Source organism: Cebus imitator, unplaced genomic scaffold (genome assembly GCF_001604975.1).
Source record: "Cebus imitator isolate Cc_AM_T3 unplaced genomic scaffold, Cebus_imitator-1.0 Scaffold399, whole genome shotgun sequence".
NCBI lineage: Eukaryota > Metazoa > Chordata > Mammalia > Primates > Cebidae > Cebus > Cebus imitator.
In genome coordinates, this window is record NW_016107714.1 from 1,259,897 (window position 1) to 1,277,975 (window position 18,079).

The 18,079-nt window shown below is 39.5% G+C and overlaps 1 protein-coding gene across 1 annotated transcript in view; it reads left to right on the top strand.

Annotated features, from left to right (window-relative positions):
- Window positions 1-17,842, top strand: part of POLE4 (DNA polymerase epsilon 4, accessory subunit) — a 57,281-nt gene extending 39,439 nt beyond the window's left edge. Inside the window, exon 4 of the mRNA XM_017508776.2 lies at window positions 17,672-17,842. Coding sequence (XP_017364265.1) covers window positions 17,672-17,739 — 68 coding nt within the window. The 3' untranslated portion in view covers window positions 17,740-17,842. The remainder of the gene's footprint in view (window positions 1-17,671) is intronic.
- Window positions 17,843-18,079: the final 237 nt, after the last annotated feature.

Consider the following 18,079-nt stretch of genomic DNA (forward strand, 5'->3'; position numbering starts at 1 on the left):
CTCTTCTTTTTTTTGAGATGGATTCTCACTCTGTCGGCCAAGCTGGAGTGCAATGGCACCATCTCTGCTCACTGCAACAATTATCTTCTGGGTTCAAGCAATTCTCCTGCCTCAGCCTTTCAAATAGCTGGGATTACAGGTGTGCACCATGGTGCCCAGCTGATTTTTGTATTTTTAGTGGAGAGGGTGCTTCACCATGTTGGCCAGGCTAGTCTCAAACTCTTGACCTCAGGTGATTCTCCCACCTTAGCCTCCAAAAGTAGTGGAATTACAGGCACGAGCCACTACACCTGGCCTCTTCCTTTTCTTTAATGATTGGATCTCAGTTCTCTTCTCAGGGTATTGTGCTTATCTTCAAGGGATGAGTCACAATGGTCTAAGCCTATGAAGTAATCCTTTCCTCCTTTGCCAGTGATTGATGTATAGATGGCTATGTGATCCAGCCCGTCTTTTGAGGGCTTCTGGAAAGATCTAATCCCTTGGTGAAAAGAGAATATGTGAGTGGAAACTCTTTTGTCTCTGATCCTTTTATCCCTCCTGAGGAGGTTGTGATGCTTAGGGCTGTGGAAGACAATGGAATACATGGCTTATTCATGGAGAGGCGCTGAGGGGAGAGATGGAAAGATCTTGGCCTCTTCCTGCCGTGGTTGAGCTGCTGTAGCAATTCTGGCACCATGTCCAGACTTTGGGTTCTGTGAGATAATTAAATGTCTTCGTCATTTAAGCCTTGTTAGCCAGAGATTTTGTTACTCGTAACCAAATGCACTTAGACTGATAAACTGTCACAGTGTCTGGGGTATGGCAGAGATGTCTAATAAGTAAATTCTTCAGTTGACAGACATGCCCTCACCACAACCTTGGAATTTCCTAAAAGAAAAGAAATTCACCTTACAAGCTAGGTCCCTGCATATGAAAAAGAAGCCCCTGAGGACTAGGAATAGCTAAGAAAATCTCTTCTGTTTTGACTTTCACCATGAGGAGGGGAATGATTGCATTATGGGTGACTTGGGTGCTTCAAAGCAAATTATCCTATTTAATGCCAAATCACTTCTTCCCGGCTGATTAGCTTTCTCTGCCCAATTCCCACTGGAGTGCTCCCAGCTGGGAACTGTGCACCATCTGCTGAGTTTCAGGTAGGCGAAACCAACAGGCAGATGCTCCATCCTAGAAAGAGACAGCAAGGCAACTTGTTTCTGAGAAATTCCTCACAAGCCTCCTGACTACAACTATAGAACTGGACACTTAAATACCCCAGAACCAATCAAGGAGGTTCCAGGCCTCCTGGGGAGTTTTCCGAGGTGCTTGTCTAAGGCCAGGGTGGGTGGTTCCGTGTGTGGCTGTGCAAGGTTCACACCTATATGCATCACCTGGGTCCCAACCAAAGTGTGGCCCCTAAGGCACTGAGTGTGGTGCTGTTCCTCTGACACTCAAGACACTGCCTGCTTTGACCGCTGCCCCCAAGTTCAGGCCAGGCCCAAGCAACCAAGGGATGGCATATTCACGAATATTCCAGAACTTCCTTGGAACAATAGCTTACCAAAACGTCATGGTCACGCTTCCTCATCTTTACATCGGCACACAGGCATGCAGCCACACCCTGTGTTGGTGGTGTGGTGGCTTTGGAAGGGGCCACACTGCCCAGTTGCACACTTGCCCCTGCTCTACCCCATCCTCACCAACTGCAGCTGGAGCTCTTTGGCTTCCATGTTTCCCAGGGACCCTGGTTTCAGGCTGGGGCTCCTGGTATGAATCCCAGTGGGACCTCACCCTTCACATCTGCATCCACCTCTGACGACCTGCAGTCTGAAGTTGGAGGTAGCATACTGCCTGGGCACTAGAGGGAAGCTGCTGCTGATCCAAATCCTCTCTCCATCTTCAGCCTCAACATCCTTCTCACTGAACCTTCTAATCCCATCGTGTCCTTGCACCTTTACCGCCGGGGTCAACACAACCATGGCACTCTACTCCCCATTACGCAAGCTCTTCCCTTTTCCATCTACTCATGTTTTATACTCCTCAATCTTTAGCTCCCTGGTTCTCCATCGTACCAGGTTACCAAATCCAGAACTCCTGTTTCTCTCCATCTCTTCAGATTGACTGACCCAGTCATGTACTGTTTCCCTTGCTCAGATTCTTTTTGGAACACAATTTCTCAAATTTATGCATTATCCTCATGGTCTAATCATTAACAAAAAAATCATCATTTTCCTGGATTTGGTTTGGACAAATCCACCTTTGTTTTTTTCTTTTTCTTTCTGGTTTTCCCCTAGTGCTGGAGATCAGGCAAAATTGACTTTTGGGATTTGCAAGGGTAAGGGCCTGTTTCTGGATCCTGGGGATCTCACTAAGGTGTTACTGGGTGAGGAGGCCTTGTTCACCTGCTCCCTTGTCCATGTCTCTCTTCCTCTGGAATTTAGCCCAGCAAAAATAAACTGTGTTATGAGTAGCCAGAGCATCCATGAGATTGAAATACTGTCCACAGCTGTCCTGTTTACATGATTAATGAGAGAGCCTTTGCCTGGCTGGATATGATGAGAATTCAGGATTGGCATGGAAAAGGAGGCTCTAATAACAAAGAGAGGCAAGCAATGGTCTGTCTTTGGAAAGCAATTATTTTAGAGAAAATATTACATGACATCAAAGATATATGCTCACTGCCTTCCCCTTCAGGTCAAGTAGCCTGAGGGAGTTGCCCATTTTTGGTTTTAAATTCTTTAGATGTCTAAGCACATAGACTTGGAGAATAACAAATGCCCTTTTTAAAATGCCACTACTCCCTCTCAGTTACTACTGGTGGCAGTGGATTCTGCTGGAAATGCTTTGGGAGGCAACTAGGCCAAATGCACCAGGAGCTCAAAAAATATTTACAGTTTGTGACACAGAGATTTCACTTCCAGGAGTAAGTCACAAGGAAATAATCCCAAATAAGGGAAAAAAGTAATAAACACAAAATTGTTTGCTGCAAGCCCATTCTATGATAGGAAAACATTGGAACTAACTTAACTACTCAGTGGTAGAAGGGTGATTAACTTATATTGCATTCCCCTGATCAAATATTATGAAGTCAGGAAAATTTTAATTACAGAGACGATAGCAACATAGGAATGTAATGATGTAAAATTTCATGCACAGTTAACTGTAGTGCCTTAAAAATGTATGTGCATGTAATCAAAGATACATAAAATAGGAAATAACTATAAGATGGTAAAATTCTTGGTAATTTTTCTTTTTATATTCACCCAGTGTAAAGTTACTGTATGTCCTTTTTAATATATAAAATAAACACATACAATGCAAATGGTTAATAAATGGGGCAAGATCTAGTATTATTTAAGGGGTGATTATGTTTCAGCTATTATTTATATACATATTATCTAATGTAATTTTTATTTCTCGCTTAAGTGGTGTTTCTTTTTGATTTTTTACACAGGAGGAAACAGGTTGAGAGAAGCTGATTGAGGGTGAACAGGAGCTGGAAAGAAGGCAGATAAACCTTTAGCATGATTTGGAATTTGTCCAGCAGCAGGACAATTAAGAAGTGTCAGGGATGAGAGAGCCCATTCTACTCACTGACGACATGAGATGGTGAGGGCAAGTTCTCTCCTCAGCTTTTTCTTCTCGTGCTTCTGTCCTGGCAGGGAATTGAGGGACGAACTATTGGTAGTACCCAGTGGATCCAGGAATGCTGCCCATCTCTGAGTATTCTAGGGTTCCTCCTTCCCAAATGGGTGACATCCTGTGGAGCATCATTTCTGCACTTGGGGAACAGAATGTGGTTGTGAAACCCTCCTGAAGATTCTCAAACACACATCTTGGGGATGCCCAGAAGAGGTGACGCAGTAGGTGTCCTAAAATGCCTAAATCAGGGGTTCAGGGACTGTCAATTATGGGGTCCAATGTAAGAAGAGAAAAGGGTGAGCAAAGTAGGGAACTGAGGAGGTGATGACGGAGAGAAATGGAAGGACCCAGGGAAGTCAGAGAGCAGAGGCAGTGATAATAAGGGCATTGGAGAGCTTGAAGGACAGGAAATCACGGCTGGAGTTAAAGTTTCCAGAAAATGACATGTTCCAGATTGCACCCTGGAAGTGTGTCCCTGTTATGGACTGAGTTGCAACCTCTGCCAAACTCAAAGTCCTACTATTCAGTATGAGTGTATTTGGAGATTGGGCCATCAAGGAGGTAGCTAAGGTTAAATGAGGTCATTTAACCCCAATAAGGATCCCTCCTTATTGGGTCTTTAAGGAGATACTTAAGATTAATTTAATGGGTGAGGCTCTAATTAAATAAGGCTATAATGGGAAAACATAAAGTTCTTATAGAGGAAGAGACACCCCAGAGCTCTCTCTCCCCACCTGCACAGAGGAAAGGCCATACAAGGACAAATAGAGAAGATGGCCAGCTACAAGCCAGGAAGAGAGCCTTCACCAGAAACCAAATTGGTTGGCATCTTCATTATGGACTTCTAGCCTCCAGAACTGTGGGCAAATAAGTCTCTGTTGTTTAAACCACTCAATCTGCGGTATTTTGTTACTGCAGCCTAATCAGTGTGGGGTGGGGGAATCTATGTAGCTAAGATAGTCAAACTGTAAGGCTGTCGTGTGGAATGGTTCACCTATGTGAATTATAAGAACGCCCATGAAGGCCAGGTACAGTGGCTCATGTCTGTAATCCCAGCACTTTGGGAGGCCAAGGCAGGTGGATCACCTGAGGTCAGGAGTTTGAGACCAACCTGGCCAACATGGTGAAACCCTGTCTCTACTAAAACTACAAAAAAATTAGCCGGGTGTAGTGGTACACACCTGTTGTCCCAGCTACTGAGGAGGCTGAGAGAGGGGAATCTCTTGAATGTGGGAGGCAGAGGCTGCAGTGAGTTGAGATAGTGCCACCACACTCCAGCCTCCAGCCGGGGTGACAGAGCGAGATTCCATCTAAAAAAAAAAAAAAAAAGGTAAGGAAACTATATAGTACCCTAGGACAGAGAGAGAGAGAGAGTACCCGAGAAAAAATTAAATTGGAAAGATTTTAGATGTGATTGAATAAGGTATGATTTAGTCCACCTGATAGGAAAAATGTGTGCTGGTTTTCCCAGTCTGAAGCTGGGCTGGAGTTGCTGAGTGAGCAACAGGCCATCTTCTGAAATGTCAGTACAGGAGCAGGCAATTAGTAACTGGTGGCAAGTGCATGCCTGAGTCTGGGCGCTGACAGGCAGAAGGGCTTCAGAGAATGTGACATTCTCTGAAATTTACAGAATTTGCACCTCACCTCATCATCTTCTGAGGGCCACCATTGGGGAGTTCATGTGGACATCCTAGAGATATTTTGTGATAAAAATAGGAGAGTGTGGAATCTTGCACTACTCATGAATGAATTACACCTCACAAGGGGTCAACAAGACTTATAATGGAGATGATTTGATCATGAGAGGAAATTCCAAGGACCAACACTTCCAAATGGGAGGGGACACAGACTCCCAATTTTGGCATTCCTCTTTTATGCTCTTCTGATAGTCCCCTGCCATCCCCTCATTTGTTATGGGGTTAAGTGATGGAAGCAGGGACAGACCAGGAGGGGGCTGCACTCTGTGAACAAATTCACAACCTTGTACATTTAAATAAAATAAAACCACCTCTGAGTCCCCGTCCTGCTGGGTGAGAGAGGCATTGTACCGCAAGGCTTTCTTCGTCAGTCTTTCTTTTCCTCGGAATGGTATAAATGTTCCAGGGGCTTTATGAAGAATAAAATATTTGAGGATGACTATGAGGTTTTTGGCTACTGTTGAGTGATGTGTGTGTGTGTGTGTGTGTGTGTTTTCCTTTTTTTCTCTCTTTTCCTTTTTAGTAGATAGATAAATGGGGGAAGAAAAGGCTAACCTAATAAGAAAGACTAAAGTGTTCTACAATTGTTTTGCAGGTATTTCTCATAGTCTGTTTGCCTAGAAAGCAGAGCCCAAGGCAAAAGTTTATGGTGTAACTAATAAACTGAATTCAACAACACCTTAAAAGGATCTTACACCATGAACAAACGGGATTTATTCCAAGCATGTAAGAATGGTTCAACATATACAAATCAATAAATGTGATACACCATATTAACAAAAGGAAGGATAAAAATCATATGATCATCTAAACAGAGATAGCAAAAACATTTGACAAAATTCAGGATCCTTTTATGATAAAAACTCTAAATAAGTGAGACACAGAAGAAATGTACCTCAGCATAATAAAGGCCCAATCCCACTGCTAACATCATACACAACAGCGAAAAAACTGAAAGTCTTTCCTCTAAGATCAAGAAAAAGACAATAATGCCCACTTTGGTGACATTTTTAACATAGTATTGGAAGTCCTATCCAAAGCAATTCGGCAAGAAAAAGAAATAAAAGACACCAAAATTGGAAAAAAAAACTAAAATTTTCTTCACTTGCAGATGGCATGATCTTATATACAGAAAACCCGAAAAAGCTCTACTCCCAAACTACTGGAACTAATAAACAAATTAAGTAATGACAGAACACAAAATTAATATGCTAGCTATACATGAACCATACATTAGTTTCTATACACTAACAGTGAACTAGCCCTTAAAAGAAATTAAGAAAATGATTCCATTTATAAGAGCATAAAAAAACCTTTGAAATAAATTTAACCAAGAAGGTGAAAGTTCTATACACTGAAAACTATAAAGAACTGATGGAAGAAATCCAAGAAGTCACAAATAAATGGAAAAAAATCCTGTGTTCATGAATTGGAAGAATTAATATTGTTAAAATGTTTATATTACCCAAAGCAATCTACAAATTAATGCTATCCCTATCAAAATTCCAATGACACTTTTTGCAGAAATAGAAAAGACAACACTAAGGTTTATATGGAGCCACAGAAAAAGAAGAATAGCCATTGCCATCTTGAACATAAAGAACAAAGCTGGAGGCATCACACTACATGATTTCAAAATATACCACACAGCTATAGTAATAAAAAAGGCATGGTACTGGCATAAAAACAGACGCATAAGCCAGTGGAACATAACAGAAAGCCCAGAAATAAACTCACATGTTTATGATTAATTGGTCTTTGACAAAGGTGTCAGGAGCACACATGGGGAAAGGATAGTTTTTTCAATAAATGGTGTTGGGAAAACTGGATATCACCATGCAGAAGAATGAAATTGAACCCTTATCTCACACCATTTACAAAATTCTTCTCAAAATGGATTAAGACTTAAACATAAGACCTGAAACTGTAAAACTAGTAGAAGAAAACATGGGACTTCTTGACATTGGTCTTAGAAATGATTTTTTGGATGTGACCCCAATGCAAAAATGGGCAAATGGGATTACATTAAACTAAAAAGCTTCTTCTGTACAGGAAATGAAACAATCAACTGAGTGAAAAGATGTTCTATGAATGGGAGAAGATATTTGCAAGTCATGCATCTGATAAGGGGTTAATATCCAAAATACTTTAGGAACTTAAACAATTCAATAGCAAAGAAACAAACAACCTGATTAAAAATGGACAAAAGACCTGAATAAACACTTTTCAAAGAAAACAAAAATGGCCAACAATTATGTGAAAAGGTGCTCAATATCACTAAGCATTAGAGAAACACAAATCAAAATGACAATGGGATATCACCTCAAATATGTTAGAATGGCTGTTATCAAAAAGACAAAAGATAACAAGTGTTGATGAGAAAGTAGAGAAAATGGAACCCTTGTACACAGTAGGTGGCGAAGCGAATTAGTACAGCTATTATGAAAAACAGTATGGAAGTGCCTCACAAAATTAAACATATAACTATTTTATGATCCAGCAATCCCATTTCTATGGTATTTCAAAGGAAGTGAAATCAGTATCTCAACGAGATATCTGTGCTTCTATATTTATTGCAGCATTATTCACAATAGCCAAGATATGGAATCAGCCTAAGTGTCCATCAATGGATGAATGAATAAAGAAATTGTACATGTATACCTACATGTACATGAATATTATTCAGCCTTAAAATAGAAGAAAATCCTGCCATTTGTGACAATATGAATGAATCTAGAGGACTTTAAGCTAAGTTAAATAATCTAGGCACAGAAAGACAAATGCTGCATGATCTCACTGATATGTAGAATCTAAAAAAGTCAAACTCATAGAAGCAATGAGTAGAAGAATGGTAGTTTCCAGGGGCTTGGAGTTGGGAGAAATGGGGAGATGTTTGTCAAGAGTACAGAGCTTTAGTTAGGCAGGATGAATAGTTCTGAAGGTCTAATGCACAGTACAGTGACTCTAGTTACTAATGCTGTATAGTATACTTGAAAGAGTAATCTAAGGGGAGGGAGAGGGGGGGTGGGGAGTTGGGGAGAGAGAGCATGGGGGGAAATGCCAGATATAGGTGATGGGGAGGAAGGCAGCAAATCACACTGCCATGTGTGTACCTATGCAACAATCTTGCATATTCTTCACATGTACCCCAAAACCTAAAATGCAATTAAAAAAAAAAGAGTAATCTTTTTTTTTTAGACAGGGTTTCACCATGTTGACCAGGATGGTCTCAATCTCCTGACCTGGTGATCCACCCGCCTCAGCCATAATCTTAAATGTTGTCACACACAATAATAACTAGGGTAATGCATATGTTAATTAGCATGATAGTGGTGGTGATCATTCTACAATGTATATACATATCAAAGCATCACATTGTACACCTTAAATATATATATAGTTTTATTTATTTATTTTTTGAGACAAGGTCTTGCTCTATTGCCAGCTACGCTGGAGAGAAGTGGTATCATCATGGCTCATTGCAGCCTCGACCTTCTGGACTCAAGTGACCCTCCCACCTCAGCCTTCTGAGCAGCTGGGACTACAGGCACCTGCATCAACTGGCTCATTTTAAATTTTTTTGTAGAGATGAGGTCTCACTATATTGCATGGTCTGGTCTCAAATTCTGGGCCTCAAGTGATCCTCCCACCTTGGCCTCCCAATACATTGGGATTACAGGCATGAGTCCCTGCACCTGGCCTACGTATAATTTTTATTTGTTAGTTTTACCTCAATAAAGCTGAAGAAGGAAAGTTTATGGCTTAATATTTTGTTTAGGAATGCAAACCAGTGGTGTGCTGGAGCTAGCTTGAACTGTCTCACGAAAGCTGATCATTTAATTTTCAGAGATTGTTGTTAAACACAGCCATTATTAAAAATTAATTACATAACTTTACAATTAGAAGAGATTATATTAAAAACAAAAGCAATAAATACCTCAAACTCATCACTTCCTAATTATTTGACTGCATTTTCCTATTATCTATGCTTTTGAGGTTATTTACATTTATTATGGGAATAACAAAAAATGTGTTAACAGAGCAACTCCACTTCCAGTACATTATGTGGTTAGGTTGAAATCAGACATTTTGGGAGTACTGCACATCACAGAGAGAGGCAAAGGCTACAAATCGGGCTCGATTTGTCTTGTTGATCGTGTAGAGTTAAGAAAGTGAAGAAGAAAATGTTAATAATACAAATTAAACTTAAAAGCATGTTATATTTGGAGCCGTTATATTGGGAATACTACATAAAATTAAAATAGTCTTCCAGAATATGAAAACTATTGTCCAATACAACAAAGAAATTGCTCATGCTACGATGAGTGAAGTTCAGACATACGTCTTTGTACTTTCCCTTTCATCTTACTTACAAATTTAAATAAAAATATCAGCCAATATTTTCATTGGAACTACACTTAAGAGCCAGATATTAAACATTCACCAGCACATCACTGGCACAGGTCCCAGACATCAGGAGCGAGGGAAAAAGGAAGTGAGGTAGGGAAAGAATAGTGTAAATATAAGGAGGTGTGAATTCATATCCAAACGAAAATAGGATCTCAAACAGATATTTGCATACCCATGTTCATTGCAGCATTATTCACAACAACCAAGAGGTGTAAGCAACCTACATATCCCTTGAAGGAAGAATAAATAAAGAAAATGTGGTATGTGTACATGATGGAATACTATTCAGCCTTAAACAAGAAGAAAATTCTGTGATAGGCAAAAACACAGATGACCCCTTGAGAACATTAAGGACGCTGGCTAAGTGAAATAAGCCAATCACAAAGACAAACACATACAGCACGATTCCACTTATTCGAGGTATCTAAAGTAGTCAAACAGAAGTGGAAACAGAAAGCAGAATGGTGGTTGTCAGGAACTGTAGGGAGAGGGATAGAGGAGTTGCTGTTCAGTGGATATAGAGTGTTGGCTCTGTAACATGGAAAAGTTCTAGAGATCTGTTGCACAATGATGTGTGTAGATAACACTAATGTATTCTACATTTAAAAATAGTTAAGATGGCAAATTTTATGCCATTTAACTATATAGTATATATTTTATGTGTATTTATACATATATGCATTTTACCACATCACATAGAGAAAAGAGAAAAAAAGGAAAAAATACAAGGAGGTGTGTTACTATGCTGGTCTTGGCGCCATAGGTGCAGCGAATTGTATGGTTTTACAGTACACCTTCTGAGTTTCCAAATAGTCCACCTGGAGAAGAAAGGGAAAAGAAGCTATCTCCCAGCTCCAATCCCAGTCTGTCTCCCAGTGAGCAAAGTCACTCCAGGGAATGTAACCTCACCATGCCCCTGGCTACGTCAGCAGAAGTTGGCAGATTTGCAAGTGCAGCAATCTTTCTTAGTCTGCCCTGTGTGTGGGGCTTCTCGATCTTTGGCTGTGGTGGCAGCAGCAGTGACCTGGCTGCATGATCATAAGCTCCCTTTAGGGCCAGAAAGCAGGGCATGTGCATAGACCTGAGTGGCACAGACACTGAGCCTGGTACAGTGATTCCCTGGGCTCTACATTTAAGCTGAAATCAGGGAAGGAGTTTTATGGTGACACAGTTGTTTGTCATCAGAAATGGAAAACATGGAACTGCAAATTGGCATGTAAGTGTTTTAGTTGAGGAAGACATTTTTCAAAAAAGCAGACAGGTGACAATGAGCTAGGTAATATATTTTCTGCAGAGGAAAAGCATTTTGATAGTATCTACTCAGAGTTCCATACAGCAAAATAAAGGCCAGTACTACTGGTGACTGTTGTACTGTGTCTGTAATAAGTGGGTTGTAAAACTCAGTCAATGAATGGGAGAAAGCTACATTTATTAAAATATGATATTGGTAAGAATGTATTTTAATTTTCAAAATATTATTTCAGAGAGTGAATTTATCTACATAAAGAGATGACTGGAGCCTAGCTTTATTATTCTCCACTATTGGGAAGTTGGCAGTGAAAAATAGGGTAAAATCCCTTTTATTTATATTGCATTTATGTTGTGTTTTGGAGAACAGATCGTCACATTAGTTAAGATAAGCAAATTCTTATGAGGGGGACTTACTTTTATTAGTGAGCACCTACTAATCACAAGGCTTTCCCTTCATCTAATCAGTTGTTACAACTACTCCCCTGGTGAAGCAGTTTTTATTTCCCTTCCTATTCAGCAATGAAGAAATTGACTCAAGGTCAGCTAGATAGGACGACACATAGGAGAGATGACATTTTTCTTAACAATGGTTTAGGATCTTGTAACACAAGAAGAGGGAAGCAATTATTAAGACAATAAAATTGTCGTGAAGATGCAATTTGTCTCCTCTGTGCTCTTTGTTCTCCAGTCCATCTCAACTCCCTAAAGTTTGAATCCCTTTAGCAACACCCCAAGGGACCTGTGATGTCTCCTCACTTTATCATCCTCAGCCCTGGCCCCCACATGGCTTGACCATCCCTGGACAACGTCCATAGTCAGACACAGTCTGTGCTCTTTCTTTGTTGCACATCCAGAAGATGCCTCTCTGATGATGACAGTATAGAAGCAGGTCATGGGTTGACGCTAGAAAAAAATCCCTTTTGAAGTTTTATATCTCTCAGAAAGCAAATTAGCCCATAAGTAACTCCAGGCACTGTTCTCAAGCCTGGGTGAGATATTTATGGCTGGTTGAAGAGAAGAACATCCAATGCCCCTGTGGTGGCTGCCAGGGCACTCCCCATTGCCTCGCTCTCTGCTGCTGTCTTATCCCCTTGCCTTTACCACTTAATGGTCTGACATCTGACTGCCAGTGCCTGCATTTCTGAAACTGTGGGGTTTTCCTTTGGGAGCTGCTGGCCAGCACCTCCCCTACCCTCAGCAGCCTTCCACTGATTGACAGGCGTCGGTGTGTGTGAATACCCTAGTGGCTCACCCTAGGGGTGGGACAACTTGGAGGCCCACGCTCTACACTGGTCTCGGAGTTCCACAGCAGAATCAAGCTCCAGTTGCTTATGTATTAGCTTGCTTGATAATAATCCCTTCACTGACTTCTTTCCTTCTTCATCTCACTTCCCTACTACCCAATGGTGCTATCTGGGATTGCCTCCCCGACAAAACACTTTGATCAGGGATTCTTGCCTCAAGATTGGCCTCTGGAAGGAACCCAAATAAGCAGATTCCAAAATTGTAGGACAAATCTGAACTGAATATAAGGCCAACCCTTACTTTCAAAAGCGCCCGATGATGGGGTATTCATTCTGACTGAACCCTTTCTGTGCTTGTTGCATGACTTTGATTTGCCTGAAGCTGAAGGGACTCTGGGTGTTCCACCTCTCTACACCTCATTAGTTTTTCAAAGTTGTTTCAAAAAGCCAGTAGTTCTCTATTTTTATCTATGTTAGCTCTTTTTTTAGATGAAGTTTAATTAATGTATTAGACTCTGTGAGAGAAGCAATGAGCCTGAAATTTAATGAGTTAATCTTTTTTCTCCCTTTCTTTTCTCTAATAATGGGAGCATGTTGGCATTTGGCCAAGTTCCACACAGTTTGATATATAGTTGTAAATACGAAAATAGATGAACTAAGTACCTGGCTCCCCAAATTAGAAGAGATGATGGCAAAATACATTTAAGGAAAGTAGGAGGAAAACACAGTAAATATAAAAGCAGTGATTATTGAATTAAAACCCACAAAAATTATAGTATTGATAAATCAAAGAGCAGACTCTTAGAAAAGCAATAAGTTATATAAATTTCTGGCGAGCCTATTCAGGGGAAAAAAAAGAACACAAACAGATTTACCTACATATTGTACATCACATTAATGAGCCGAAGGATGCCTTTTAACCACAGCTATTTTTCAGCATTGTTTAGGAAATTGTCCAGAATCACCCTAAGTTCAATGTAGTAACACAGGTTTTCCAACCAGTGGCGGCTGTGCAAGATCTGGGTAGGAAAGGATAAGAGAACACACGCTGTGGCATGCGGTGTTGGGGACAGGACTACCATTGTCCTGAGGCATATTAGCAGATGTTTTGCGTATTAGTGGATATGTATCAGTGATGCAAGGTTAAACAAGTTTACCTAGGATTCTTTATCACATGACTTTTCAAAGCCCTCAACACTCAAATTTAAGTAGAGAGACTATGAGAGAGAGATAAAGGATCCAACATTTTTCAAATTCACGGGATTCTAGGGCTCTGTGGATGGTGGATTATACAATGCTGTGCTAGGGGATGCAGTGAAGCAAGAACTGAAAAGCTGCACAGAAAGAACTAGAAATTTATTTACAAATATAAATCGTTATTTTTGTTTGCTAGAGAATGACTGTTTCTCTAGAAAGCTTAAGAAAATGAATTGAAAACTTGTGTAACTAGCTGCAACAGAACTATGTGCAAATTAATAGCTTTACAACAGGTCAACAAACACCAGGTAAAAATAAAAGAGAAAAAATATTATTTAAATACCATTAAGCTATAAAATGCTTAGGAATAAAATTGACAAGAAATATACTGGATCTATATGAAGAAAGTCAAAAAGTGTTCTTGAAAAACATAAAAAAAAAAAAAAGAAGCATTTTCTATGTTTGAAGATGTCTGTTTCCCAAATTAATCTGTGGATATGATATAGACACAATTAGAATAGTAACAGAAATTTAAAAGGAATTTAAGCAATTTTCTAAAGTTAACTAAAAACTTTCTATTTTCATCCTGTATTTTTGAAATAAAAATGCAATGAGATAAAAATTATTAAAAAATTAGAAATGCTGTTAAAATATTTAAACAAAAAGTAATACATGAAGGGCTTACCTTATCAGGTACGAATATAATATATGAAAAGACTATAAAAATGTAACAATTAAAGTTTCATGGTACTGAATTAAGAGAAGAATAGCCTACTAAATAGCTGAAAATGTAGCAAATGAGTCATCACAAATCTATCGCAAAGACATGAATTGTTTAGTAACTGGTGTTCAGAAAATTGGATATTTTCAAAAGCAGTTAACTTAGAACCTCACTTAAAAGTGTATGCATAGCTTTAAAAAAAAACTGGAAAAAGCAGCAAGCAAATGATTATGTATTTAATCTTTAAATAGGCGAAAAAAATTCCCCAGTAGAAAACAATGGAAGGAATTACAAAACAAACAAACAAACAAAAAAACACATAGAATTGCTTACATAAAGTTTAAAATTTTCCACCCTCCATAAACTATGTAAAAATGAAAAGGAAAACAACACATGAGGATTATAAGTTTTAATCGTTTAAGCACTCATAAAAATGATTTAAAATGATTAAAAATTCCAAGATCTCAATGAACAAAGAATATGAAGATGGGAAATTCAGACAGGAGAAATTATAAATTACTAACACATATATTAAAAAGTTTTATTCATTTTTTATTAGAGACAATGGGGAGCAGGGGAAGCAAGGGTTTGCTATATTGCCTGAGATGGTTTCAAACTCTTGGCCTCAAGTGATCCTCCTGCCTCAGCCTCCCAAAGTGCTGGGATTACAGGTGTGAGCAACTACGGCTGGCCCTAAAACATTTTAAATATCATCTGTAATCTTAGCACTTTGGGAGGTCAAGGTAGGCGGATCACCTGAGGTCAGGAGTTCAAGACCAGCCTGGCCAACATGGTGAAACCCCATCTCTACTAACAATACAAAAATTAGCTGGGCGTGGTGGTATGTGCCTGTAATCCCAGTTACTTTTGAGGCTGAGGCAGGAGAGCCACTTGAACCCAGGAGGTGTAGGTTGCAGTGAGCCGGGATTACACCATTGCACTCCAGACTGGCTGATAAGAGGGAAACTCTGACTCAAAAAACAAAAGAAAAGAAAAGAATAACAAAACAAAAAACATGTTATATATCAATTTTAGTGTTAAAGAAATGCACAATAAAGCATAGTGGATTGCCAACTCTGGTTGAAAATTGGAAGCTGTATCCTCTCTGAGACAGAGATGGCCTATAGTTCCTCCTTGCTCCAAGCATCATTCTGGGAACTGCTGAGTAGCCAGGGACCACATTTCCCAGTAACCCGCACAGTAAGGTGTCAACTTGTGCCAGAGTTCTAGCCAATGGAGAGTTGGTGGAATTGATGTAAGCCTTTTCTGGCCTGGGCCCTTAAAAGCCTCCCAGTATAGAAATACACTGTGTTTTTTGTTCCTTTGGCTGGCCAGAGAGCAACCCCAGGGTAAGCTTGAAGCCAAGTGTTGAAGAAAGGAAAGCCTTGACAATTCTGGGTCCCTGAAAGACTCAGATACATTGGATCCTGCTAGTTATTCCCATGTCCACTACTGTAATGAGAACAAGAATAAATTTCTGTTGTGTATGATCCACCATCCACTTTGTGGTCTGTTTATTACAGCTGTTAGCCTACCATAGCAATACTGCATCCCAGGATGCTCTGGCCCCTTCTTACTCCGACAAACTGGGTGCTGCCAACACATGGGGCTTTGTGGGCCACATGATCTCTATTGCAACCACTCTGCTTCACCATTGTAGAGGAAAGCAGTCTCAGACAATACTTAAATGAATGGCTGTGGCAGTGCTTTAATAAAGCTTTATTTACAGAAACAGGCAACTGGTAAGATTTGTTCTGGGGGCTTCTAGGTCTCTGCTCTATCCCTTTACCCCATTTTATTTTCTTTCACAGAACTTACTGCTACCTGACATATTTTATATTGAAGTTCCCTGAGAAAAGAGATGTTTTCTCTCTCATTTTTTACCATATCTCTCACATGTAGAATAATGACTAGCTCATAGTAGACTCTTGATAAACCTTTGTTGAATAAATGATCATAGGGTTTTGGTGAAATAGGTTCATTCATCCATTTCTGCTGTAACTTTTTTTTTTTTTTCACATGCACACATATGCTTATTGCAGCACTATTCACAATAGCAAAGACTGGGAACCAACCCGAATGCCCATCAAGGATAGACTGGATAAAGAAAAAGAGGCACATATACACCATGGAATACAATGCAGCCACAAAAAATGGATGAGTTCATGTCCTTTGCAGGGACATGGATGAATGTGGAAACCATCATTCTCAGCAAACTGACACAAGAACAGAAAAACACACACTGCATGTTCTCACTTGTAAGTGGGAGTTGAACAATGAGAACTTATGGACATAGGGAGGGGAACATCACACACGAAGTCCTTTTGGGGGATGGGGGGTTAGGGGAGGGATAGCATTAGAAGTACCTAATGTAGATGACAGATTGATGGGCACATCAAATCACCATGGGACCTGTATGCCTATGTAACAAACCTGTATGTTCTGCACATATACTCTGTAACTTATAGTATAATACAAAAATAAATAAATTTAGAAAGTGGTCCAAAAAAACACATGTACAATACTAAGAGGAAATACTTCAAAACTATAGACAAGAAATGGGTATAGCTATATAATAAAATTATGAAACATGATTTGGGAATTTACAAAGACACTTGAAATAAATACACAGATATTCTACAAATGTGATAGAGGAAGTTGAATATTATATTGACATTAAATCTTCCAAAATAATATATTGGTTAACAGACTGGCCTAATAAACTATTAATACATTTTTAAATGCAATAATAATTAAAGCCATATGGTAGTCACACAAAATTCAATTTCTGCAGCAGTGGAATAGAATAAATGGCCAAGAAATATGTGCATAAAAAGAGACACATACATACTCTATTTGGAGAATTATTCAAGCTTATCATCACAAATGCCAAAAAGAATTGTGAATAGTTTAATGCAGGATTTCTTGACCTCAGTGTTACTGACATTAGGACCAGGTAATTCTGGGGGGTGGGGAGCACCTAGCAGATATCAGCAGAAATCCCCACCTACCTCTTCTGTCCTCTATCTCTGGTTGTGTCAGCCAAAAATGTGTTCAGACATTGCCAAATGTCCCCTTCATTCCAGTAATCTTGTAATATAGTAATATTGTTCTGGGGTCTTCAGGACTCTAACTTGGAAGGAGAATCGGGCTGTTCTGATGTTAGTCTTCTCAACAGGAAGTTCTCCTGAAAGCACAGTAAAGCTCTCAAGTGTTATTTGGCCATTTGTGTCTTTGCTTGACTTAGCCGGGACAGCAGACAAGAGCTGTGGCTCCAACCACAGGATTTGTTTCTGGAAGTTCCTCACCAAGCAACAGCAGGAAGTCGTCAAACATGGCCCCACAACCTCACTGGCACAGTTCCATGTGGCTGAGGAGGTAGAAGGTGAACGAAGAGCAAAGCGACATCTTATATATGGTGGCAGACCTGCTGCTGTAATTGTTAATTATAGTATTTTATTTCTGCAAAACAATGTGGCAGAACTTACCGAGAATGGTAAAGTATTCATTAATTTTGACCTTTTCAATTCTAGGAAGTAACCAGGAATGCAAAGAGCTCATTATTTACAACAGTGAAAATGGAAAAAGTAAGCCTAAATAGAATGATAGTTAAGCAAATCAGAGTAGACACCTCTAGATATATTTTGAAAATGTAAAAATTATTATACAGAATTTTTAATGACAACAGAAAAATGTTATTTTTATTTGAAAAAGAAAGATACAAAACTATCTATAGTGTGTTTCTGAAATGTATATACAAAAAGAGTTGCATCAAATAAGAAGAGAAAATGGCAGTCCTGGTCCTTTATTTCTCTGTTTGACTGAGTCTTCATGAGCCTCTCACTGCTCAAGTAGTGGACACATAATTAACACTCGTTAATCTCCAGCATGGAGATTAAAGTTGCAGCTTGAGTCCAAAGGCAGCCTGTAGGCAGAATTTC